We start from the raw sequence: 21,310 nt of genomic DNA, 5'->3' as shown, positions 1-21,310 counted from the left end.
TAGTTAAAATACAGAAGAAAAGTGTAAAAATGTTTTATTTATAAGCTGCTTATATGCATATATAAAAAGATCAAGCATATATATGTAGCGGGCCATGCATTTTATACCTAGGAGTTCAGTGGTGTCCTACCTGCATCAATCCACCCCCTAATGTCATAATTTTTATGCCACGGCTATAGAAACCATAAATATTATACAGAAATGCAGAATAACAGAGTACTGCATCACAGACAGGTATTTTATGCAGCGAGAATTAATGCCATTACTAAAGCAGGAAACCCGAATTTATACAATCAAAAGTCTTTTTTTACGGCAGCCACAGCTGCACCTCACACTTGATCTGTAGCAGAAGCTTCAATATCACACCTTATAAAAAGACCTCAGGTTTTTCTGTGCTTTTTTTTAGTGCACTACAGTTTTCCTGGGGATTTGAAGGCATGTTGAGGGCGAATTGGGGTTTTTTCATATGGGAAATAAATGCGTAACAGTTTTGAACTGTTTTAGAGAAGTCCTTTCTGGCCCTAATAGGCTCACTACTGATATGTTTAATTATATCAGTAACTTTCTATTTCAAGCAGTAGGGGTTTGGTCTGTGAAACCTGTGCAAAAAGAGAAAAGCCCACACTCTGAGATTAAATAATCATTTGGCAGCAAATGAAAGTCATGGTTGTCAGTCAACATGTACTTTATAGAGAACTTTCACATACAAAATGGCAGTGTTTAAACATTAATAATATCAGAACCATGTCAAGATAACAGTGACATTCAACAAAAACAAGTTTAAAAAAGTCTAATGAGAATATAACGTATCACATAAATAAATCTATTTTGCTCGGTAACACTATATATATATATATATATTCATTCATTCATTTTCTCCCGCTTATCCGTAATTCGGGTCACGGGGGCAGCAGTCTAAGCAGGCCCTCGCCTTCGACTGCTGCCCAATCCTCACAGCACCGTCCCTTACGGTCCCTCCTGCAGGTGGTGAGCCCACGGGAAGGCATATATATATATATTATTTTACAAAAGACCTGTATAAATGTTTTATAATACCAAGCTATAATTCTACTCTCATTAAATTACATATTCAAAGAAGAAATAAAGTGCAAAATAGTCACCCATAACAACAGTCTACATCAAAATACATAAACAATAAAAGCAAACATAGAAATATATAATTTTATGGTATGTTTTTAGGAATATAATATGAAAAACCGTGAAATGCAAAACAAAATAATCCTTGAAACACTTTCAGAATTATACTTCTTAGTGATTTCTGAAGTTATTCAGTAGATTGGACATCTCAGAGTCTTGTAACTGGGAGCATACTGAGCTAGTTCTCTCATCAACTATTGTCGTTGATATCAGCTTTGAGTTCATCCCCACAGTTTTTGGAGAGAATAAGGCTGAAATGAAAATATTATTAGATGCTTTAGAGAGAAAATCATGTCTAGCTTCAGATTACTGCAAACGTAATTGAATCACAAGTTAAATTTTTATACATATTTTTTTAGTTGTATATAGTCAAACTGACACTTGAAAAAAAAGCTATTGTTCAATATATTTAATACCAAATATGGTAAGTATTTACAGCCCACTAACTCCCATTCCTATTTGCCTAATCCTCTTTAATACTCCTCATAGCACCCCACGATCTACAGGTGTATGATGATCTTACTAATCATTTATTAGGTGAATCATGTGAACTAAATGTGTTAAATATTCTAAACCTAGACACAGATACAGTGCATGCTTATAAATGCAGACAGGTCTGGCATAAGATAACAAACTTTATCTTACCTGTGTGCGGTCCTGGTAAGTGCCCAATGCCCTGAGCCTTTATCGTCCTTTTGCTGTAGCAACCTGAATCCAATTTAAATGAGCATAATGTTAGTTTAAGATAGCAGAGTATATCTGAGTAACATGTATTGGTTTTGCTTCATTTCTGTCTTGGGTAGTCAATGCATGTCCTTTTGCATATTCAATGTATATTAAAAAGGTTTATCTGCAGGTTTTCCAGCATAAGAACAAAAGAAAGTCATTTGTTTCGAAATGCTTTAGCATTTTTGACCAAAATGTAATTACCTTTTGTTAACTATACTTAAAACACGAATAGGTGATATTTCACATTATTTAACTTGAATTACTCTTTAACACTGAGAATAACTGTGTCTACCATGTCAGTGTGATCTTTTTTTGATATGACCACCAAATCAATACAGTAGCAGCAGCCAGAATTACACTAGGAATTTCAAACAGACCTACAATGCTGTCAGTCAAATCAGATTAATTTCTCATCTGCATTTTTACTGGAGGAAAAATAAAACTGCTCTTTTGGTTTATTTTGTGTAATAAGTCTATTGTAGTACCACCAAACTCCAAAGAGCAGAGAGCTCAAACATCTAAGTATATTCCATTCTGGGCATATAAATTCTCTGAAGGACAAAGTACTTCAAAAAAAAGGAAACAGCCACTAGTTGGTTAATAGTTAATGAACTGTGCTATTGATTTCAAACATCTGACTCATTAAGGAGGAAATAGAGTGGTAACGATGACTGTCCCATATTTATTTCAACATTTTGTAAGTAAGAGTATGAATATTTCTTATTATTTGTTACTTGTTATACTCAGTGGTGGACAGTAACAATATAAATTTAATTTGTTACTATACTTAAGTAGCTTTTTCACGTATCATGAGAAACATTTAGAGAGGAATAAATGATGGAAGAAAATTCTGACTCGAACTTGCCACAAAACCTCTGGCCTTGTTTGCGTGATGTTATGTAGTTGAAAAAAAGGTTTTTGGCTCATGATAATTGTAATAGATATCAATCACTGTTTGACTCATTAATATCATTCTATTAATAAATCAGTGTGCTGAGAGTAACATTAGAGCCTTTTCACCTAAACTGAGTTGATTAAGCAAAAAGTCTTGTGACAAAAATGCTAATATGAACATTATAGCCATAATAAATCATAGTACTTTGGATACTTGAGTGCATATGAAGGCAAAAACCTTTGTACTTCGACTCACTTTTTACTGGAGTAATTTTTATTTCAAAAGTATTTCTACTTTTTTCTCAAATAGATGCTTTGTGTACTTCATCTACCACTGGTTATACTTATTTGTCAGCTAGCAAGCTTAATTCTTCAAGCTTCAACTATCTTGAAGCTATAATGTAAAGCATTCAGCAACATACTAGATTAAAATATACAATACAAGTATATACAGTACATATGCAACTCACCAATCATCTTAATGATCATCACAGCAGCAGCCACAGCTACAGCTGTAGTCAGGGTCATTGCTGGCACAATGAAATGCATGAGTTGAGACTGACTTTCACTGTCTGTGAGTTTGGAGGAAGAACGTGCGGCAAAGTGAAGAGAGAAATGTATGTTTTGATGCATTTGACAATCCACATAAACTTCCAACAATTTTTTGCATATTTTAAAAAGGAAGTAAACCCAACCAAAAAGATTCATTACGTGCTTTTTTGTGTGTTGGGAAAGTAGCTGTAACATGTTTGCCTCAGGGATTCTAAAGAGCCCTTTTATTATACCTTGGGCGCATGCCATGTGATCTCATATGTGATCAGTGTGTCATTAGACGTGCTAGGTCTTGTTTAGTAGTTTGATACTGTTTTCCTCCAAATTCCCAGATAATGGTTGAAATCCGAGGACTAGCCTCTTGACAGAAAATAACATCAGAATAGGTTGTCATCAGATTGCTGTTTTCAAAGATATCTTCCGAATGACAGCGCAGTAGCGCAACAGGATGCATAGAATCACTGTACAATTTCTCATGTCCTTCCCAATGTCTGAATAGGTTTTTGCTAGGTGCTCCAACTTCCTCCCACTTCCCAAAAACAAGTTGATAGGTGGACTGGGCATTTCAATTAGATGTATGTTTGGTCGAGTGTGTAAATGTGTATGCATGGTGCTCTTCGATTGGAGTCTTATTTAAGGTATATTCCCATATCAATCACCGGAACACTGTAACCCTTACATTTAAAATAAATATCATGAAGAGAACTTACAGCATGATGGTTGGCAATAAAGAGAGGTAACTCCATATTTTACACCCACACGCTTTGCCTAAAAAAAAAAATATATATATATATATATATATATATATATATATATATATATATATATATATATATATATATATATATATATATATATGGTTTTAATTCATGCCAAGCATTAAAAGAATTAAGACACTGTGCAAGCATTTTAGAAATTTCAACTTATTTACCTTGATACAGAGACCTGGTGTACACAGATCCAAAGCCAGATTTGGCTGCACATGTTTAAATTTGTCCTGTAGAATCACAAGATACAGTTTGTTTGATCATATCTTATGGCCGTTTTTTTTCTTTTCATTGCGCATTCAAAAACATGAACCCTTCCCAACAGGAACCAATGGAACTTCTGGAGTTTGTTGTTGTTGGGGTTTGTTGTTGTTGCAGTTGTTTTAGGTGTAGTTAAATTATTTATTTTTTAATGTATGTATGAATGTTATTGTAAGAAAATCTAACAATGCTGTCAAGTAAATAGAGTTTTAAAAAAAATAAATAAATAAATAAAACATAAATAAACAAATAAATAAAAAAGGTCCTGTTTCTTAATTGCTCATAATTAAATTGCTCATAATTCACTCACAAGTAACTTTAGTTGTTTTGCTTTGTGTGTGTGTGTGTGTGTGTGTGTGTGTGTGTGTGTGTGTGTGTGTGTGTGTGTGTGTGTGTGTGTGTGTGTGTGTGTGTGTGTGTGTGAAGTTTTTGTAGTTCCTGTATTGCATTTCCTGTACTTTATTTTAGTTCCCTATATTGTTCCTCTAGGGCTCATTAACAGCCCACTATACTCTGACTTACCATATCAACTAGGACAGTTTGTGTGTCTTTGCATCCAGAAGCCCCTTTCTTGTAACACACACTCAACGAGAGACTGCCTTCAACTTGGGAAGTCACAAGCAGTTGTGGCCGGCCCTGGTCAGTCGAAACTTCTACGTCCCAGGCTAAAAGAGATGTAGTTACAAGTGGGTTTACTTACAACAAACTAGCAATCCAAGCATTTATAAAGCATTTTTAATATATAAAGGTTCATATAAAAATTTGCCAAGAGAATAGCTTGGAAAAGCAAACATTTTATTTAAAGAATTTTTGCATACCTAAAAGTAAATTATGCAGTTACCCCATCTAAGACATCCACCATTAATTTCTGTATTTTAATCCATTTATTAGTTTAAATAATTGGACATATAAAGCAAATGCAGCTTACACAACACAAAGCTTGAAGGCATTAAATTAAAAATAGTATTAATATTACAATAATACTTAATTGTGTCAATTGTCTATACTTGGTGTTTAAAAAAAAAATTTAAACCATCAGTTACTAAAGATGAATGAATTCTTATTTATCTGTGAGATTGGTTTTGTTGGAAGATATTGTGGTTGATAATGATTTTAGGGTGTTTCCAATTTGTTATGACTTTTAAGATGAAAAGCATTATAAAATAAAAACATAACTTTAGACACATAGCTTTTTTGCTAGTCATTTTGGTGTGAATATAAAATGTATATAAGATAAAAATAAAACAGAAAACATTTTTCTCTAAATTACAATGCATTAAAAAAATTGCCATTCATTACTATCTTTTTTTATTTAAATGCCACAAATTAGGAGAAAGTTGCAATTTCTTTATAGTAGATAAACATATTGTCCACTACTAAGGACACTACTAAGGACACTACTGTTCCACACTTTAGTGTTTTCCATCTTTTTAAAGATCGAGTTTTGTCTGATAATTTATGCAAAGAAAATCAATGCAGGGAAATCCCTAACCTATGAAACAAAAGCAGTTCAAGGAAATCTCTAGGCAACAATGCCCTTGAAGAAAGCACTGTTGACTGAGATGATTTTCCACAATCAATGTAAAATTCATTAAAAAATCAGCTAAATGAATGTACTTTTTTTAGAAGGTTGATGTTTGATAATTTTGAGACTTGCATGCATAAGGTAGTATATTAAGGAAAATAATGAATTACCTGGGAAATTCCCTCCTGAAAATGGGCACTTTATCCATGTCCCAGCCTCTGTAACAAACTAAAAAGTAAAACACATCAAGGCACACATTGTTTGAATGCTAAATAGGAACATGCTAAAGGAGTGTCTGCAATAAAACTTGAGGCAGGAGGACACAGTGTCTGATCAAAGGCACTGAGGTTAAGCAATAATATTTACCTTCATGCAAAGCCTAGGATGAGGATCCACTGCTTTAAATGTCACCTGAGAAGAGGTTTGTGGTTACACAAGTAATTACTAGAATTCTTAGTTTTTATGGGTTTTTTTTCCTGAAGCTTTCATCAACTTATTTTGTTACAAAGCTCACCATTCCTTTGACATATTTCTGAGAAGAGTTTGCAAGTTGTTGGCACACGCCTTGTTCTTGCAGTTCACACAGTGAAATGACTGCATTAACTTGGCATGAAGCTTCCCATGAAATCGTCTCCTCCACAGGGTCAAAGGTTATCCCAGACCAGAGTTCCTCAACACCTATAAAACATCAATTATTATATAATGTTTGTACATAATTATATGGTTCAAACCATTACCTGTATTGCTTATTAAAGAATAAAGTTCACACTTACGGTTTTTGAAAGGGCAGACTCGAACTCGAGAAGCATCAGTCATGACAGACCAGCCCTATGGCAATACAGCATAGTGAGTTCTATCATTGCTACTAAAAAAAAGCCAATGTTTATGTGTCTGTGTGTGTGTGTGTGTGTGTGTGTGTGTGTGTGTGTGTGTGTGTGTGTGTGTGTGTGTGTGTGTATTTAATCAGTTAATACCTCAATACACAAGCAGGGGACTGGCTTGGTGTACTTCAGAGTGATATTTTTGACTGGATTCTCCTTTTTTAACTGTAACAGGAAACAGGAGTGATTGGAAAAAACATATTACGTGTGCAAAACTTCTCTCTGAGTTTATCTTCCCAGCAGAAGATGGTAAATCATAAATGAGTTGGCTTATTTCTTTATAGCCTTCATGACAACGGAAATTAAGCTCATGGTTACAACTATCATTGTCTGCATTCTAAACTATAAATGCAATTTAATTCCTATAAATAACTATATGCTGTTTAAATGTTCATACTGCCTCCAGGTGCTTTTGGACTTACTGTAACTATTGGTCAAAACACAAAATGCTCTTCGAAAATGCTCTTCAAAAAATATAGATTTTTTTGTGATGATTGGCTTTCCACATAGTCTATTCGATCTTCAGTGAAAAGAAGAAACATGAAATCATACAGTGTTTTACTGAAGAAAGGAAGGTTTATTATTATATTTTACCTTGATAATCATTAAATATATACTTTTGCAGTAAATTTTTCTTACACTTCCACGTGTCAGGAAATGAATGTATTTAAATTGTAAAACTTTTGACATTGAACCATATGGATTAATCAATTAAAAAAATAAACATCCATTTAAAAGACTACATTTGAAATGATTCAACAATTAATAATTATAAGACAACTAATGTGTAAAAATATAAATAATTTTAAACAATTAGATTTACTAGCACAGTGGTTTATGCTTAACCACTGATATACTCATTGTCTATGTCATTATTATGCGTGAGTTAACAGTAGGATTACGCCAGGAATTCTGAACAATGTTATTCACATATTGATTTACACCTACTATATTGTAGAATACTGTACAGTAGAAGATTCATTGTTATGAAATATTCTGCTATAACCTTGAGACATGAATTAAAATTTTTTGTATTGTGTGGAAGACTGATGCTTTCATCTCCAAGATTTGAGAATGTTTCGGAATACCTTGTTTTTTAACCTTACTAATTTAAGCTTGCTGAAACCAATAAATAATTTACCTTTTAGATTATTTACTGTTTCTAAACATAACTTTTTTCTGTTTACTTTCTTACGTCTCTAACTGTGTTTGTATTTTGTCCATGTGTAATATATTTTTCCGAATGTTGGGAAAATATTAAAATAGATCAAGCTTCTTAACTACTATATAATGCTGGTAGACTTCATAAATATTTACATGAAAGGCTTCAGAGTTTTTTTAGCATGTCGGTTCCTCAAACACATAAAACAAGACGCATTCTAATTGCACAAATCAAGCTAGTGTCCAGTGTGAACAGTGACCTTGATTTCACAAAAAATTTATATACATTTGTTTGATTTCATAAACAGTAAATGTCAAAATTCTAATTCTAACTTTCATACATTCATATCAAAGGAGTCGTGTGTATAAATATTTAAAAGGCAATTTACCAAAACGTGAGCTTCAGTCCCAACGCAGATGTAATCCTTGTGGCAGAGTCTAACATGGTAATCCCTGTCCTCCAGCATGTCTGACACACTTATATGCAACTCCTTTCTCTCCAAATCAACTTCATAAGCAATCTTGCCAGCTGCCAGAAATAACAAGATTTTTCATGACACCATATTCACCTCTTTACATCATCTATTCTTTTTTTCTTCTCCAGAAGTTAAATATTCTGGAGATTAAAATAAATATTTAGACAATAATTTCAGACTTACTAGTGCACTCCGGGATGTTTCCTTGTAAATCTTTGTTGCTGCAGGCTGACAGAAGAAAATAGAAAAAAGAAACCTTTTGATTTGACAGGATGATTATCTACTGTTTTAAACTTGCAATTAAAACATCCACACTACACAACAATTACATGTGGCTGGATAAGGATATCTGCCAAATGCTATAAATGCAGGTACATTATAACATAAAACTTTGTCATTTTGGGCTTGGCCCATTTTGGCTCAGGAATGTAGTGTTACTAAATTTGGCATCATGACATTTCACTTAAACATAAATGAAATTCTTGTGCTTTTGTACTATTTCTCATCTATCATGACACCCCACCCCATCCCGTACCTGGTACATGGTATGCTCTTGAATGAGCCACATTACAGAATTGCGGCCAGGTTTGAAGAGTTACGTAAACGTCCTGCCCGATGCCTACTTCTAGACAATTGTCCTGAATGTTCACCTTCCATTGAAAGATACACAAAAGCAATCAGTCATCTTTTCTTCAAAGTCTCCAAACAAAGACAGTTGCTTCATTTTTTTTTAAAATATGGCACAAAATTAAACAGATTAGCATCAGAATTAAAATTGTGCATGAAATCTAAACAATAGTACCTGATGGTCCACCATTTTTTCTTTTTGTGTACGTGAGAAGCTCAAGAGCCTGCACTGTTCTATCATGGCTGCACTGACAGTGCACATGTAAATGCCTTGGATGTGTTCTGGAAGAGAAGAAAAGACTTACCGTCACTTACAAAAACCGGTTTTTGATAATGTACAGTGAGAGACCAATAATAGAGTGTATTAGTCATGTGGAGAAAGAAGACAATGCGGACACCTTTAAAGATTAGATTTGCAGGGGCATCCTGGTAATCACACTAACTAGAATTTCTCCTTGTATGAGTCACTCGAGTAGAGAAGACCATGACTCATAGAGTAATGCAGAAGGAAATAACAATGCTATATCTAACCTCCTACACTACATTAACCTGCGCTAAATGAACTTTCACAGTTAATCTTAAACTAACTTATTTTGCTTGCAAATGAATACCGAGTTCATTGACTTTCCTGAGAGAAGATTAAACCTACTCTTTAGCTGTAAATGAGTGTTGACTTGGAGGTGAAGAGAACACTGTCGAACTCCTTCACATCTCATCACTGTGGAGATGCTTGTGTTTGTGAAAACATCACTGGACATGCCATCCGGCCGTTTCTTGCATTGGTTGAATGACACTGTAAAGCACAGATCCTGTCAAACACATATTCTAAAACATAAGCCATGACTTCAAAGAAAACGGAAAATACTACTGAAAAGTAACAGACAAATAGAATGCAAGTCATGGCAAGTGTTAGTTGAGTAAATCTTTGAGTTAACAATCTCAGGAATATCTGCATCAGTTTTACTTGTAAGATCTCATCTGACACAAGTTAAGCAGCATGTATGTGATCTAAAATAGAAATAGTACTTACAATGAGGCTTTGCCTTGCAACGGAGTCCCTGTAATCAAAGAAGCCCAAAATACAGTTCAATCTAATACACAGGATACCCAAACTAAACATAGAACTGTAGTAATGCTGATTAAATTTAGTCATAATAGTCCTGGCAAGAGGAAGCAGCTGAGAACAGTAGGGGTTTGCCCAGAGTGCTCTGCATAGGCCAACATCCTGGTTGTTCACACCTCACATGAAGTTATGACTTTATTTATGCATCCTCATCAATAAAGTCCTTACTGGATATTTCTAATGTAACTGGAACTTTGGCTATATGCTTCCTTAAGTTTAACGCCAGTAACTTTAAATATAAATATATCTAAAATGCTGTACGTTGACAAGTACAAATTGCATCAGTATGAATCAGTAGTAGTCATGTTTTTTGCAATATTAATATTTAAAAGAAAGAAAGTACAGTAAGCACAGCTGTTCTGCACAATTGTGTACATTTCCAATGGCAAGACCGAAAATGGAACAGGAAACATGAAAATCACACTTTCATATTGTGTGTGTCACAGCACTTAACCTAGAACTTAAAGTGATTGACTAAAAACCATCTAGTTTCCTGGTAAGGTAATACTTATACTAATTTAATTGAGTGGTTTATTTAAAGGGAACACATGCAGCACAATTGCCAAAACAGCACTGCCTGGAACTTTTTACTGAAGTTGAATATTCAAAGAAATCTGTAGAGATGACCTGTGTTTACATGTACGTCATAATCAAAAAATACGTTTGTATACCATATAAGGATGTGAGCAGTTATGCAGGACATCACAGCTGAGTGTTGTTTTTAATAGTGACCATTCCAATGCATTATTCTTTTATTGGGGACTTATATCGTTACACTAGTTAATGATCAACCCGTTTTAATTGATTTTTAATTGCTTATCCAGTGTTGATTGGCCCACTATAATGGCAATTGCACAATATGTTCTCAATAGAGATAAGCAGCTCTTAAAAAAATATCTAAAAAAAAATGTACGGTTCTATTATGCTGTTCAATGTTAGATATTTTTACAATAATGTTAAATCATTTAACAACAATACATATATTTAACAGTTATAAGAATATGCAGTAAGACACTAGACCTTAGACATGAAAGACTTGTCTAGCATCACTAGGACTTAATAACACATTGGTTTATAGCCAGAATAAAGTGTAATCACTTTAAATCAAATACCTGTGAGCAAAGGGATTGACATTGTTCAATCTTCATTACTCGTTCTCCATGCAGTCTGGAAGTGCAAATAGCCAGCAATAACAGTAGCAGTAACAGCAACACACTCTTCATGTTCAGTAAGAAGACTGGAGCTGGTGGAGAGGTGAACAGATGATGGACCAAAGGCAAGTCTGCTGTTCTGATTTCTGTTTCCTTCTATGGCTTTATAGCCATTAGATTTTTAAAAGAAGGTGATGAGCTCTTATTATATATGACCAAGGGGGAGGGACTCTTGCGCTCTCTCTCTCTCTCTCTCTCTCTCTCTCTCTCTCTCTCTCTCTCTCTCTTTCTCTCTCTCTCTCTCTCACACACACACATACACACACACACACACACACACACACCCACACACTGACTCCTCTATTTACGCAAAGTCCACTCTATTCACATATGTTCTCTATTCTAAATTTCACATATTCACATATGTTCTATATTCTAAAAGCCCCTCTTTATACTTTATTTGTGTAAAGTTTTTAAGAGTAGATACTATGAATAAAACACCTCTACAGAAACCTACCTTTCTCTCTGTCTTTTTTCTCTAACTAAATACACTTTTTTAATCTTGTTCCCTCCCTTTCCTCCTTTCTCCTCCTTTCTCATCTATGCACACTCTTACCATTTCTTCTTTGCTCTTTCTTCCCCCCTCCCCGCCCCTGCCCCCCCCCCCCCTCTCTCTTTTCTTCTCACATATGACCCTTCTCTTGTTGGATTCACTGCTTACTCATCCATAAACTTTCACTTTCTGCTTCTACTTTTATCTCAGTTCCTCCTGTCTTCTCTGCCTCTCATACTTTGTTGCCCCTGTTCTCTACCTCTGCCTCTTCCTCTGCAAAACCAATCTCTATCTAATAAGAATCAGCCTCTAGGTGGCTCTTTATCAAATTTTGCCTTATGGCATGTTTTTGTCATGTTTTGTGCCATAAGGAATGTAATTGCTGATCATGACTGCTTGAACATGCTTTTCAAAGGAAATGTTACACTTACAGATTTCCTGGTCCTTCAACAACTCTGTTACCCAGGCCAAGAGAGAACTTATAAGGTGTTAAGGTGTGTGGCAATAATGTGCAAGCAAGCATAACGTGTTGATACTGATTAATCCTTCCTGTAGTTTTGCCAGTTTTGTGCAACAGTACTGCTTTTGATGTGTTAATGCTGATTGTAACTGTCAACTTGAATTGAAGGTGAGCATTTTATTGGTGCAGGTGCACAGGGAAGCGGTACAGTTAACAAAACTGCTGCTGAGGTTAGTCAGCTGTAGAGCTCAGTGCTAGTTTGCAGTCTTTAGCAGAAAATAAGTATGTTTTTTTATACATTTATTTTATCAATTTATTTCATCAATGTATTTTTTCTGTACATGTTTTGTCTTGTGTTTCAAAATACACCTGCATTTCAAACACCTGGGATTTGCAAACATTTGCACTCAACTGTATTGAAGTTTAACTCACGCAATGCAAGCAATTGTGTGGTTTAATCTGTGTTATTGTATCATGATATATATTTTTAGCAACGAGGAACTATAGAATAAAACAGAGCAAAGCGTCATAATACTAGTAGCTCTTCCACAGGTGCTTGTGCTCACAATTGATTTAAAACACTGTTGCTTGCTGGCAGCCGAAATGTACCAGTTACCACACAGCTGAAGGTGCTTCTCAATCCTGATCTCAGATTTTTTCATGTAAGCCTCTATTATGTTTCATTTTGGTCTGCTGTTCTTTAAATTCCAAGAAAAATCAACACCAAGATTGTTCTGTGACCTTTTCCTTCAGAGGAAGACTGAAGACTGTAAGACTGAAGAACTTTTCACTAAGCACTGATTCAAGAAACAAAAATAATGCTTATTGAATTACTTCCTTTCTAAAGATTTGGATTGAAGTTTCGGATAAATCTAAAACATAAACCAATGTAATACTTATTCAAAGTATTCACTGTTGACGTACAGGAGTGATATATGTACAGTGCATTTGAATGTTAGAGCATGTGACATCAGTTAGTTTGGTAAAAAGGTCATGCAGAACTGTATTCATTTCCTTTGTCCTGTAGAGATACCACAGACAAAGTTCACTTGTTCAGTTTCAGTAATCTGACCCAGAGAATCAGAGATCAGCCCTACAAAGTGTGTTATCTGGTTATCTTAATGGTTGATTTGATTTCTAGTATTATTCAGTCAGCATAACAGTTGAATTTGAGATTTGCTTCATTATTACTGAAGAAAAAGCTCCATGCTTTATTTATTTATTGGTTAGTAATAATTAATAGCCAAACAATTGATCGTTTCGATCATTTTGTTTACGACTTTGGCTTGTTATCTTTCAACTGAGCTACTTAGATCATTCAGTGCAAGAAACAAATATGAGTTATATGTGCTATAAAGTGCAAACGTCACCATTAAATTAGGAACATCAGAGTGGAAAAAGGAAATGTAACTCTGTTCCTCAACTAATGTTTTCTTTAGATCCGTTTTTTATAGCCAAAGGTCACAGTGACTCACAATGCAGAACGTCATTAGACATAGTCTCTCTACATGCTGATGCAATTGTTAAACATTTCCTAATTAAGCATAAAGGTAACCAAGCACAAACTGTAAAAAGATTTTAGAAACTACATCCATTCAAAGCATAATGTCTAGTCTAATCATGAGCACATTGACTGCTTGAGCATGTAGCCATTGTTGTATTGACTTACAGTACAGTACAGTATAATACTTTTTTCTAAACACTGTTGTGATTGTGAAACTTGAGAATGACACATATGACTAAGCAGTGGCATTAATCGTTTAGCACAGTGTTTGGTTACAGCAGAACTAGGTCACTTGGGTAATTCTGTGAATTTAAAAATTGTCCACGTAGATGCTAGATTATTGCCAGTCTAAATGTGTACCTATATAGTAATTAATATACTATTAGGTCTGTGAAGAAATTAATTAAATAGAAATAAAAAATGTTATACATAAGATTCTTGTACATGCCCACAAAACCGAAAAAAAGAAAAAAAAATCCTAGCTTGTGTAATGATGAGTCATGTCTAGCACTGGGTGAATGTTGGAAATACTCAGGAGGATTATTTTCCTAGGAGATGTACAGAGTGGGTGCATTCTTTCCAGGCTGAATAAATGAGATGTCTATGCAGCATGCAGAATCTAATTAACTGAGTCACTTGACTGTATCTATCACAGGACTTTCTTTTAGTAGGTACCAGGAAAAGGTAACCAAATTAACTGACTTCACTATTGTGCCACTTTGAAGTAATTGCTTTAGGAAATAAGTTCAAAGTCAAAGTCACATAGTAGCTTTCAATTCGAAACTGTATTTACATTTTTTAGATCATACACTGTCACTATAGTTTATTTTTTTTATATTGTCTATTGCCCAATTATTATCTTATAATTTTTCTTATCAGCCTGGTGAAACGAATCATTGGTAAACGACTCCACCTACTGGATGCAATTGATAAATACCTTTGACCTGTTCCAAAATAAACAATACATTATTTTTCTGTAACACATTATATTTCTTAATATATTCATTTATATATATTTATTAAAAATAATAATATTAATAATAATAAAGTACATAACAATTCACAGCCTTTGCTCAATACATTGTTGAAGCACATTTGGCACCAATTATAGCTAAAGTCTTTTTGAGTATGATGCTACAAGCTTGGCACACCAATTTTTGGGAAGTTTCTCCTATTCTTCTTCACAAAATCCCTCAAGTCCCATCAGGTTGGATGGGGAGCATCAGTGCACAGCCATTTTCAGTTCTCTCAAGAGATGTTAAACAGGTTTAATTCTGGGCTCTGGCTACGCCACTCAAGGACATGTAGCCACTCTTTTGTTATCCCAGCTTTGAGCTTAGGGTCATTTTCCTGTTGGAAGATGAACTGAATCCCCAGTCTGAGGTCTAGAGCGCTCTGGAGCAGATTTTCATCAAAGATGACCTTGCTGCATTAATCTTTCTCTCTCGACTAGTCTTCCAGTTCCTGCTGCTGAAAAACATCCCCACTGCATGATAGTGCCACCATGATGCTTCACTGTAGGGATGGTGTTGGGCAGGTGATGAGTCTGGTTTCCTCCAGACATGACGCTCGTCATTCAAGCCAAAGAGTTCAATCTTTCTTTCTCATGGTCTGAAAGTCCTTTGGGTGCCTTTTGGCAAACTTCAGGCAGACTGTCATGTGCCTTTTACTGAAGAGTGGCTTCTGTCTGGCAACTCTACTATACAGGCCTGATTGGTGGAGTGCTGCAGAGATGTCTGTTTTTCTGGAAGGTTCTTCTAACTCCACAGAGAAACACTGGAGCGCTTTCAGAGTGACAATGGGGTTCTTGGTCACCTCCCTGACTAAGGCCCCTCTGGCTCGATCACTCAGTTCGGCCGGGTGACCCACTCTTGGAAGAATCCTGGTGGTTCCAAACATCTTCCATTTATGGATGGTGGAGGCCACTGTGCTCATTGGGACCCTCAATGCTGAAGAAATCTTTCTGTACCCTTCCCTAGATCTGTGCCTTCATACAATCCTGTCTTGAATGTCTACAGACAATTCCTTGGACTTTATGGCTTAGTTTGTGCTCTGAGGTGCACTGTTAACTGTAGGACCTTATATAGACAGGTGTGTGTCTTTTCAAATCATGTCCATTCAACTGAATTTACCACAGGTGGACTAGAAATCAAGGTGTAGAAACATCTTAAGGATGATCAGTGGAAACAGGATGCACCTGTGCTCAATTTTGGGTGTCATGACAAAGGTTTTATATATATATATATATATATATATATATATATATATATATATATATATATATATATATATATATATATATATATATATATATGTATACTTGATTTTTTTATAAATTTTTTTATTTTTTTAATAAATTAGCAAAGATTTCGAACAAAATAATTTCATGTTATATATATACAGTGAGGAAAATAAGTATTTGAACACCCTGCTATTTTGCAAGTTCTCCCACTTAGAAATCATGGAGGGGTCTGAAATTGTCATCGTAGGTGCATGTCCTCTGTGAGAGACATAATCTAAAAAAAAAAATCCATCGGGTCATTGTCATGTTGGAAGACCCAGCCTCGACCCATCTTCAATGCTCTAACTGAGGGAAGGAGGTTGTTCCCCAAAATCTCGCAATACATGGCCCCGGTCATCCTCTCCTTAATACAGTGCAGTTGCCCTGTCCCATGTGCAGAAAAACACCCCCAAAGCATGATGCTACCACCCCCATGCTTCACAGTAGGGATGGTGTTCTTGGGATGGTACTCATCATTCTTCTTCCTCCAAACACGTTTAGTGAAATTATGACCCAAAAGTTCTATTTTGGTCGCATCTGACCACATGACTTTCTCCCATGACTCCTCTGGATCATCCAAATGGTCATTGGCAAACTTAAGACGTGCCTGGACATATGGTGGTTTAAGCAGGGGAACCTTCCGTGCCATGCATGATTTCAAACCATGACGTCTTAGTGTATTACCAACAGTAACCTTGGAAACGGTGGTCCCAGCTCTTTTCAGGTCATTGACCAGCTCCTACCGTGTAGTTCTGGGTTGATTTCTCACCTTCCTTAGGATCATTGAGACCCCACGAGGTGAGATCTTGCATGGAGCCCCAGTCCGAGGGAGATTGACAGTCATGTTTAGCTTCTTCCATTTTCTAATGATTGCTCCAACAGTGGACCTTTTTTCACCAAGCTGCTTGGCAATTTCCCCGTAGCCCTTTCCAGCCTTGTGGAGGTGTACAATTTTGTCTCTAGTGTCTTTGGACAGCTCTTTGGTCTTGGCCATGTTAGTAGTTGGATTCTTACTGATTGTATGGGGTGGACAGGTGTTTTTATGCAGCTAACGACCTCAAACAGGTGCATTTAATTTAGGATAATAAATGTAGTGAAGGTGGACATTTTAAAGGCAGACTAACAGGTCTTTGAGGGTCAGAATTCTAGCTGATAGACAGGTGTTCAAATACTTATTTGCAGCTGTATCATACAAATAAATAGTTTAAAAATCATATATTGTGATTTCTGGATTTTTTTTTTTAGATTATGTCTCTCACAGTGGACATGCACCTACGATGACAATTTCAGACCCCTCCATGATTTCTAAGTGGGAGAACTTGCAAAATAGCAGGGTGTTCAAATACTTATTTTCCTCACTGTATATATATATATATATATATATATATATATATATATATATATATATATATATATATATATATATATATATATATATATATATATATATATATATATATGGTAGGTATACTGCATCAGCCAAGTCTCTAATGAGATTTAATTAGAAGCACAAATATATGGGCAATGTAGAGGAGTGTAGATGCAGTGGTCAGCCAGGAAAAGATGAAAGACAGGTCCAGTCATGATATTTCCCTTTAACATCGGAAGATGTCCAGCAGTGCTATCAACAAAGAACTGGTGGAAACCAGTTGGGCCCAGGTACACCTATTTACTGTCCAGAGAAGTCTGACCAGAAGTCATCTTCATGAAAGAATTAAGGCCAAATAGCCACACCTCTGATTTAGAAACAAGACTTAGAGACTCAAGTAAATTATGGGGTGCCACAAAGGTTCAGTTCTAGGACCCCTGCTTTTCACAATATACATGCTTCCCTTAGGAAATATTATTAGAATGCATGGGATTAGCTTTCACTGTTATGCTGATGATACCAAACTATATATCTCATCGAAACCAGACGATACAGCTCAATTGTCTCGGATAACTGAGTGTGTCAAAGAATTAAAAAATGCATAACTTTCTATTATTCAATTCTGATGACAGAAATTTTGCTCATTCACCCAGAAACCAGTACACAGAAGCTCCAGCATTTTAACCTGCATTTAGAAGGATGTACTGTAACTACTACCCTAGTTTAACAGTAAAAGACTTGGGAGTTATTTTAGACAGCCACTTGTCTTTTGAAAATCATATCAACCATATTACAAAAAAAGCCTTCTTCCACATTAAAAATTGCTAAGCTAAGAAACATGTTGTCTAGATCTGATGCAAAGAAGCACGTCCATGCATACATGACCTCCATACTGTACTATTGTAATGCATTACTATTTGGATGTCCTGCATCATTAATAAACAAGCTACAGTTTGTCTAGAATGCAGAAACCAGAGTTCTCACAAGGTCGAGAAAATATGACCATATAACTCCAATCTTATCATCCCTGCACTGGCTACCTTTAAGACTACAAACTACTGCTACTTATATACAAAGCCTTAAATGGTTTGGCTGCCATTTATCTATCCAGTCTTTTAACACGTTACAATCCATCATGCCCCTTGAGATCTCAAAACTCCAGACTTCTAGTAGTTCCTAGAATAGCGAAGTCCACTAAAGGCAGTAGAGCATTCTCACATTTAGCTCCTGAACTTTGGAATAGTCTTCCTGGCAGTGTTCGGGGCTCAGACACACTCTTCCAGTTTAAGTGCAGATTAAAAACTTATCTTTTTATCAAGGCCTACACTTAACACACATTACATATTATAACCTTGTGCTCCAGAACATCTGATCACATGCACATTATCAACTTGTGCTTGCTAATATTATGAACAGCAGCTACGCTAATTCTCTCCACTGCTTCTCTCTCTTTACCCATCCAGAGGCATCCTGAGGTTGTGCCAGCTCCAGTCACGTCCCACCTCATGAAGATTATGGACCTTTAAAGAAGTTGATGCCGAGCCTGCAAACATCCCGAACCATCTAGAGACATGCCAGCGCCATTTGGATTCCACCTCATGTGGAGTTTGGACATTGGACCTCTTTAAGTGTTAAAGGCTCTGGCATGGAGCAGCTGGAGTTGGATCTATGATGATTGCAAATGTTGAGCTATTTTATGAGTTGCTCAGTAGCTCCTGGTTTCAAAATCTCAAATGACTGTATAAGACTGTAGAAAGGACATTACTTTTAATCTTGTATTCCGGTTCTCATGTTAGTTTTCACTCTCCAGTGTTCTGTATTGTTTTAAAGATTATAATCACACTCTTGATTTCAACAAGATGTGGATGGGTTCCCCTTTTGAGTCTGGTTCTTCTCAAGGTTTCTTCCTCATAACATCTAAGGGAGTTTTTCCTTGCCAAAGCCGCCATGGCTGCTCATCAGGGATAAATACACATCGTTTACCTTAACTCTTAATTTCTGTAAAGCTGCTTTGAGGAAATGTCTATTGTCCAAAAGCGCTATAGAAATAAACTTAACTTTACTTAACTATGTATAAAATATAGGAACTGGGGTGCAGAAAAAATGCCAGAGGTGCTCTGGACTGATGTAGAAGATGTGGAATGTTAAGAAAGTAACATGTTTAATGTAAACTTTTAAGAAAGTGGCATTTGTAACGTAAAAGTGGCAAGTGCAATGTAAAATGTAAGAAAGTGACATTCATGACACAAAGTGTCATGTGCGATATTAGTAGGATGCATGTGTGATGTAAACTTTTAAGAAAGTGGCATTTGCAACGAAAAAGTGGCATGTGCAATAAAACATTTTAATATGACAGGTGCGGTGCGCAATGGTAAAAAAAAAATTGGCATGTGCAGTGTAAAATTTGAAGGAGGTGACAAGTGCATTGTTACGAAAATGCCATATGCAGTGCGCAGTGGTAATAAAGTGGCAGCTGCATTGTAAATAACTGGCATGTGCATTGTCCAATCACAGTGCGTCAAATCATGCAGTGGGCGTGGTTTTGGACGCAAACTCAGGCACAATGGTTGGTGAGCCCTGGTCCGGCTCGCTCAGTCACATGACAGATAATCCGGAGCGGCAGTTCCGCGTTTGTTGCGACAAGCAGAGCAAATTACAATGACAGGCGAAATGGATACTCACAGCAGTGTCTATCTGTATGTTTTTGTGTAATCGTTTCCGCTGTGATCGCCTCTCGGGTGGACTTCGGTGGAAAAGCGGAGTGGCGTGGGGACCTTCAGCAGCATGTTCAGCAGGGTCAGGTCGGCCGTGGCCAGTTTGGTGGGCGGCTTTATGGCCGGATCATCCAGCAGCGGAGAGAGAGCCAGCGGCGCGGATTTGCCGATGAAGTTTCCGTACGAGAGGCCGGTGTTCCTGGGACTGTCTCAAGACGAGGTGGAGTGTTCGGCTGATCATGCTGCGCGACCCATCCTCATTCTCAAAGAGACCAAGAGGTTACCGTGGGCAACTGGATACGCAGAGTAAGTCTCCACTGAGCAGCTGTAATGAGTCTTTCATTAACCTCCATTATGCCTCTTCACTGTTTAGTTTCACTGGTTTCAGCTTACAGAAGTTGTGAATGCACAGGCTTGGTCTATTGCAACACACTGAGTTTCCTGTGTGTAATAGGAGGACATGAAGAAGATGCTGTTGCTGTTGCATCAACTATAAACCACCTCCTTTTTTTTTGCAATGTATACACAAGACCCCTGAAATGCTGCATCTGAAACACCTGTTGTCCTGTTTTTTATTGTACTGTACTCTGCTCAAGCCCTCCTTCAACTTCCTGATTGGAAATCCATATCACAAATGTGTGTTGAGAGTGTGTTGGTTGTGGTTGATTTATGTCAGGCTTAATTTGTATATACGCAGGTGCAGCTCTGCCCACCCAGTGTGTAGAAGTGGCTGAAACGCATATTGGAATGAAAAGGCTCTCTGTTTATATCATGTAAATAACATCTTCAAATGATGTACAATACACATTTAACAATTTGCATGCATTATCTGCGTGTTCTAGTATAACGTAAAGAATAAAAGGCCAGACACCGGATTGTCTGTAATGTCTTACTGACACACAGTGACCCATATTAGTGTGTTAGGAAAATTGAAATGAAATATGGAGAAAACCATAGTGAGAGCAAGTTCATTTGGAACATCTGATGGAGATGTTTAAGCTTTAGTTGCACATTTTCTGTAAACATAAGGCAAAGTGATAATTATTTATTTTTTTTCATTCCATATATATATATATATATATATATATATATAAAGAATAATTTTCCAGTCACCACAGAATTTG

The 21,310-nt window shown here is 36.2% G+C and overlaps 2 protein-coding genes across 2 annotated transcripts in view; one reads left to right on the top strand and one right to left on the bottom strand.

The window, feature by feature from the left end:
* Positions 1-1,024: 1,024 nt before the first annotated feature.
* Positions 1,025-20,307, bottom strand: il17rel (interleukin 17 receptor E-like). The gene is made up of 18 exons (XM_083528614.1): positions 20,155-20,307; positions 10,062-10,089; positions 9,681-9,824; positions 9,207-9,313; positions 8,940-9,054; positions 8,588-8,632; positions 8,318-8,457; positions 6,861-6,932; positions 6,660-6,714; positions 6,401-6,564; positions 6,253-6,297; positions 6,057-6,114; positions 4,884-5,026; positions 4,265-4,330; positions 4,044-4,101; positions 3,252-3,353; positions 1,804-1,866; positions 1,025-1,409 (listed from the first exon to the last, which is right to left on the bottom strand). Exons 3-18 carry the CDS (start codon positions 9,787-9,789, stop codon positions 1,270-1,272), a joined length of 1,482 nt encoding a protein of 493 aa, XP_083384740.1. The 5' UTR covers positions 9,790-9,824; positions 10,062-10,089; positions 20,155-20,307; the 3' UTR covers positions 1,025-1,269.
* Positions 20,257-21,310, top strand: part of LOC310719131 (protein phosphatase 1H-like) — a gene marked incomplete at its 5' end in the record, with an annotated part of 31,737 nt that continues 30,683 nt past the window's right edge. Inside the window, one exon of the mRNA XM_083528564.1 lies at positions 20,257-20,492. Coding sequence (XP_083384690.1) covers positions 20,257-20,492 — 236 coding nt within the window. The remainder of the gene's footprint in view (positions 20,493-21,310) is intronic.

This window comes from Silurus aristotelis, assembly GCF_946808225.1.
Source record: "Silurus aristotelis genome assembly, chromosome: 24".
NCBI lineage: Eukaryota > Metazoa > Chordata > Actinopteri > Siluriformes > Siluridae > Silurus > Silurus aristotelis.
This window is presented reverse-complemented; position numbering and strand designations above follow the sequence as displayed.

Bases quoted from the DNA above. Each gene is read 5' to 3' on its own strand.
- il17rel (XM_083528614.1), bottom strand. From the start codon at position 9,789: ATGTCCAGTGATGTTTTCACAAACACAAGCATCTCCACAGTGATGAGA. The intron at 6,933-8,317 runs GTAAATTGCCTT...TTCCTGTTACAG, and splicing joins GGACTGAAGCTCACGTTTTG to TTAAAAAAGGAGAATCCAGT. The intron at 6,298-6,400 runs GTGAGCTTTGTA...ACCTCTTCTCAG, and splicing joins AGAAATATGTCAAAGGAATG to GTGACATTTAAAGCAGTGGA.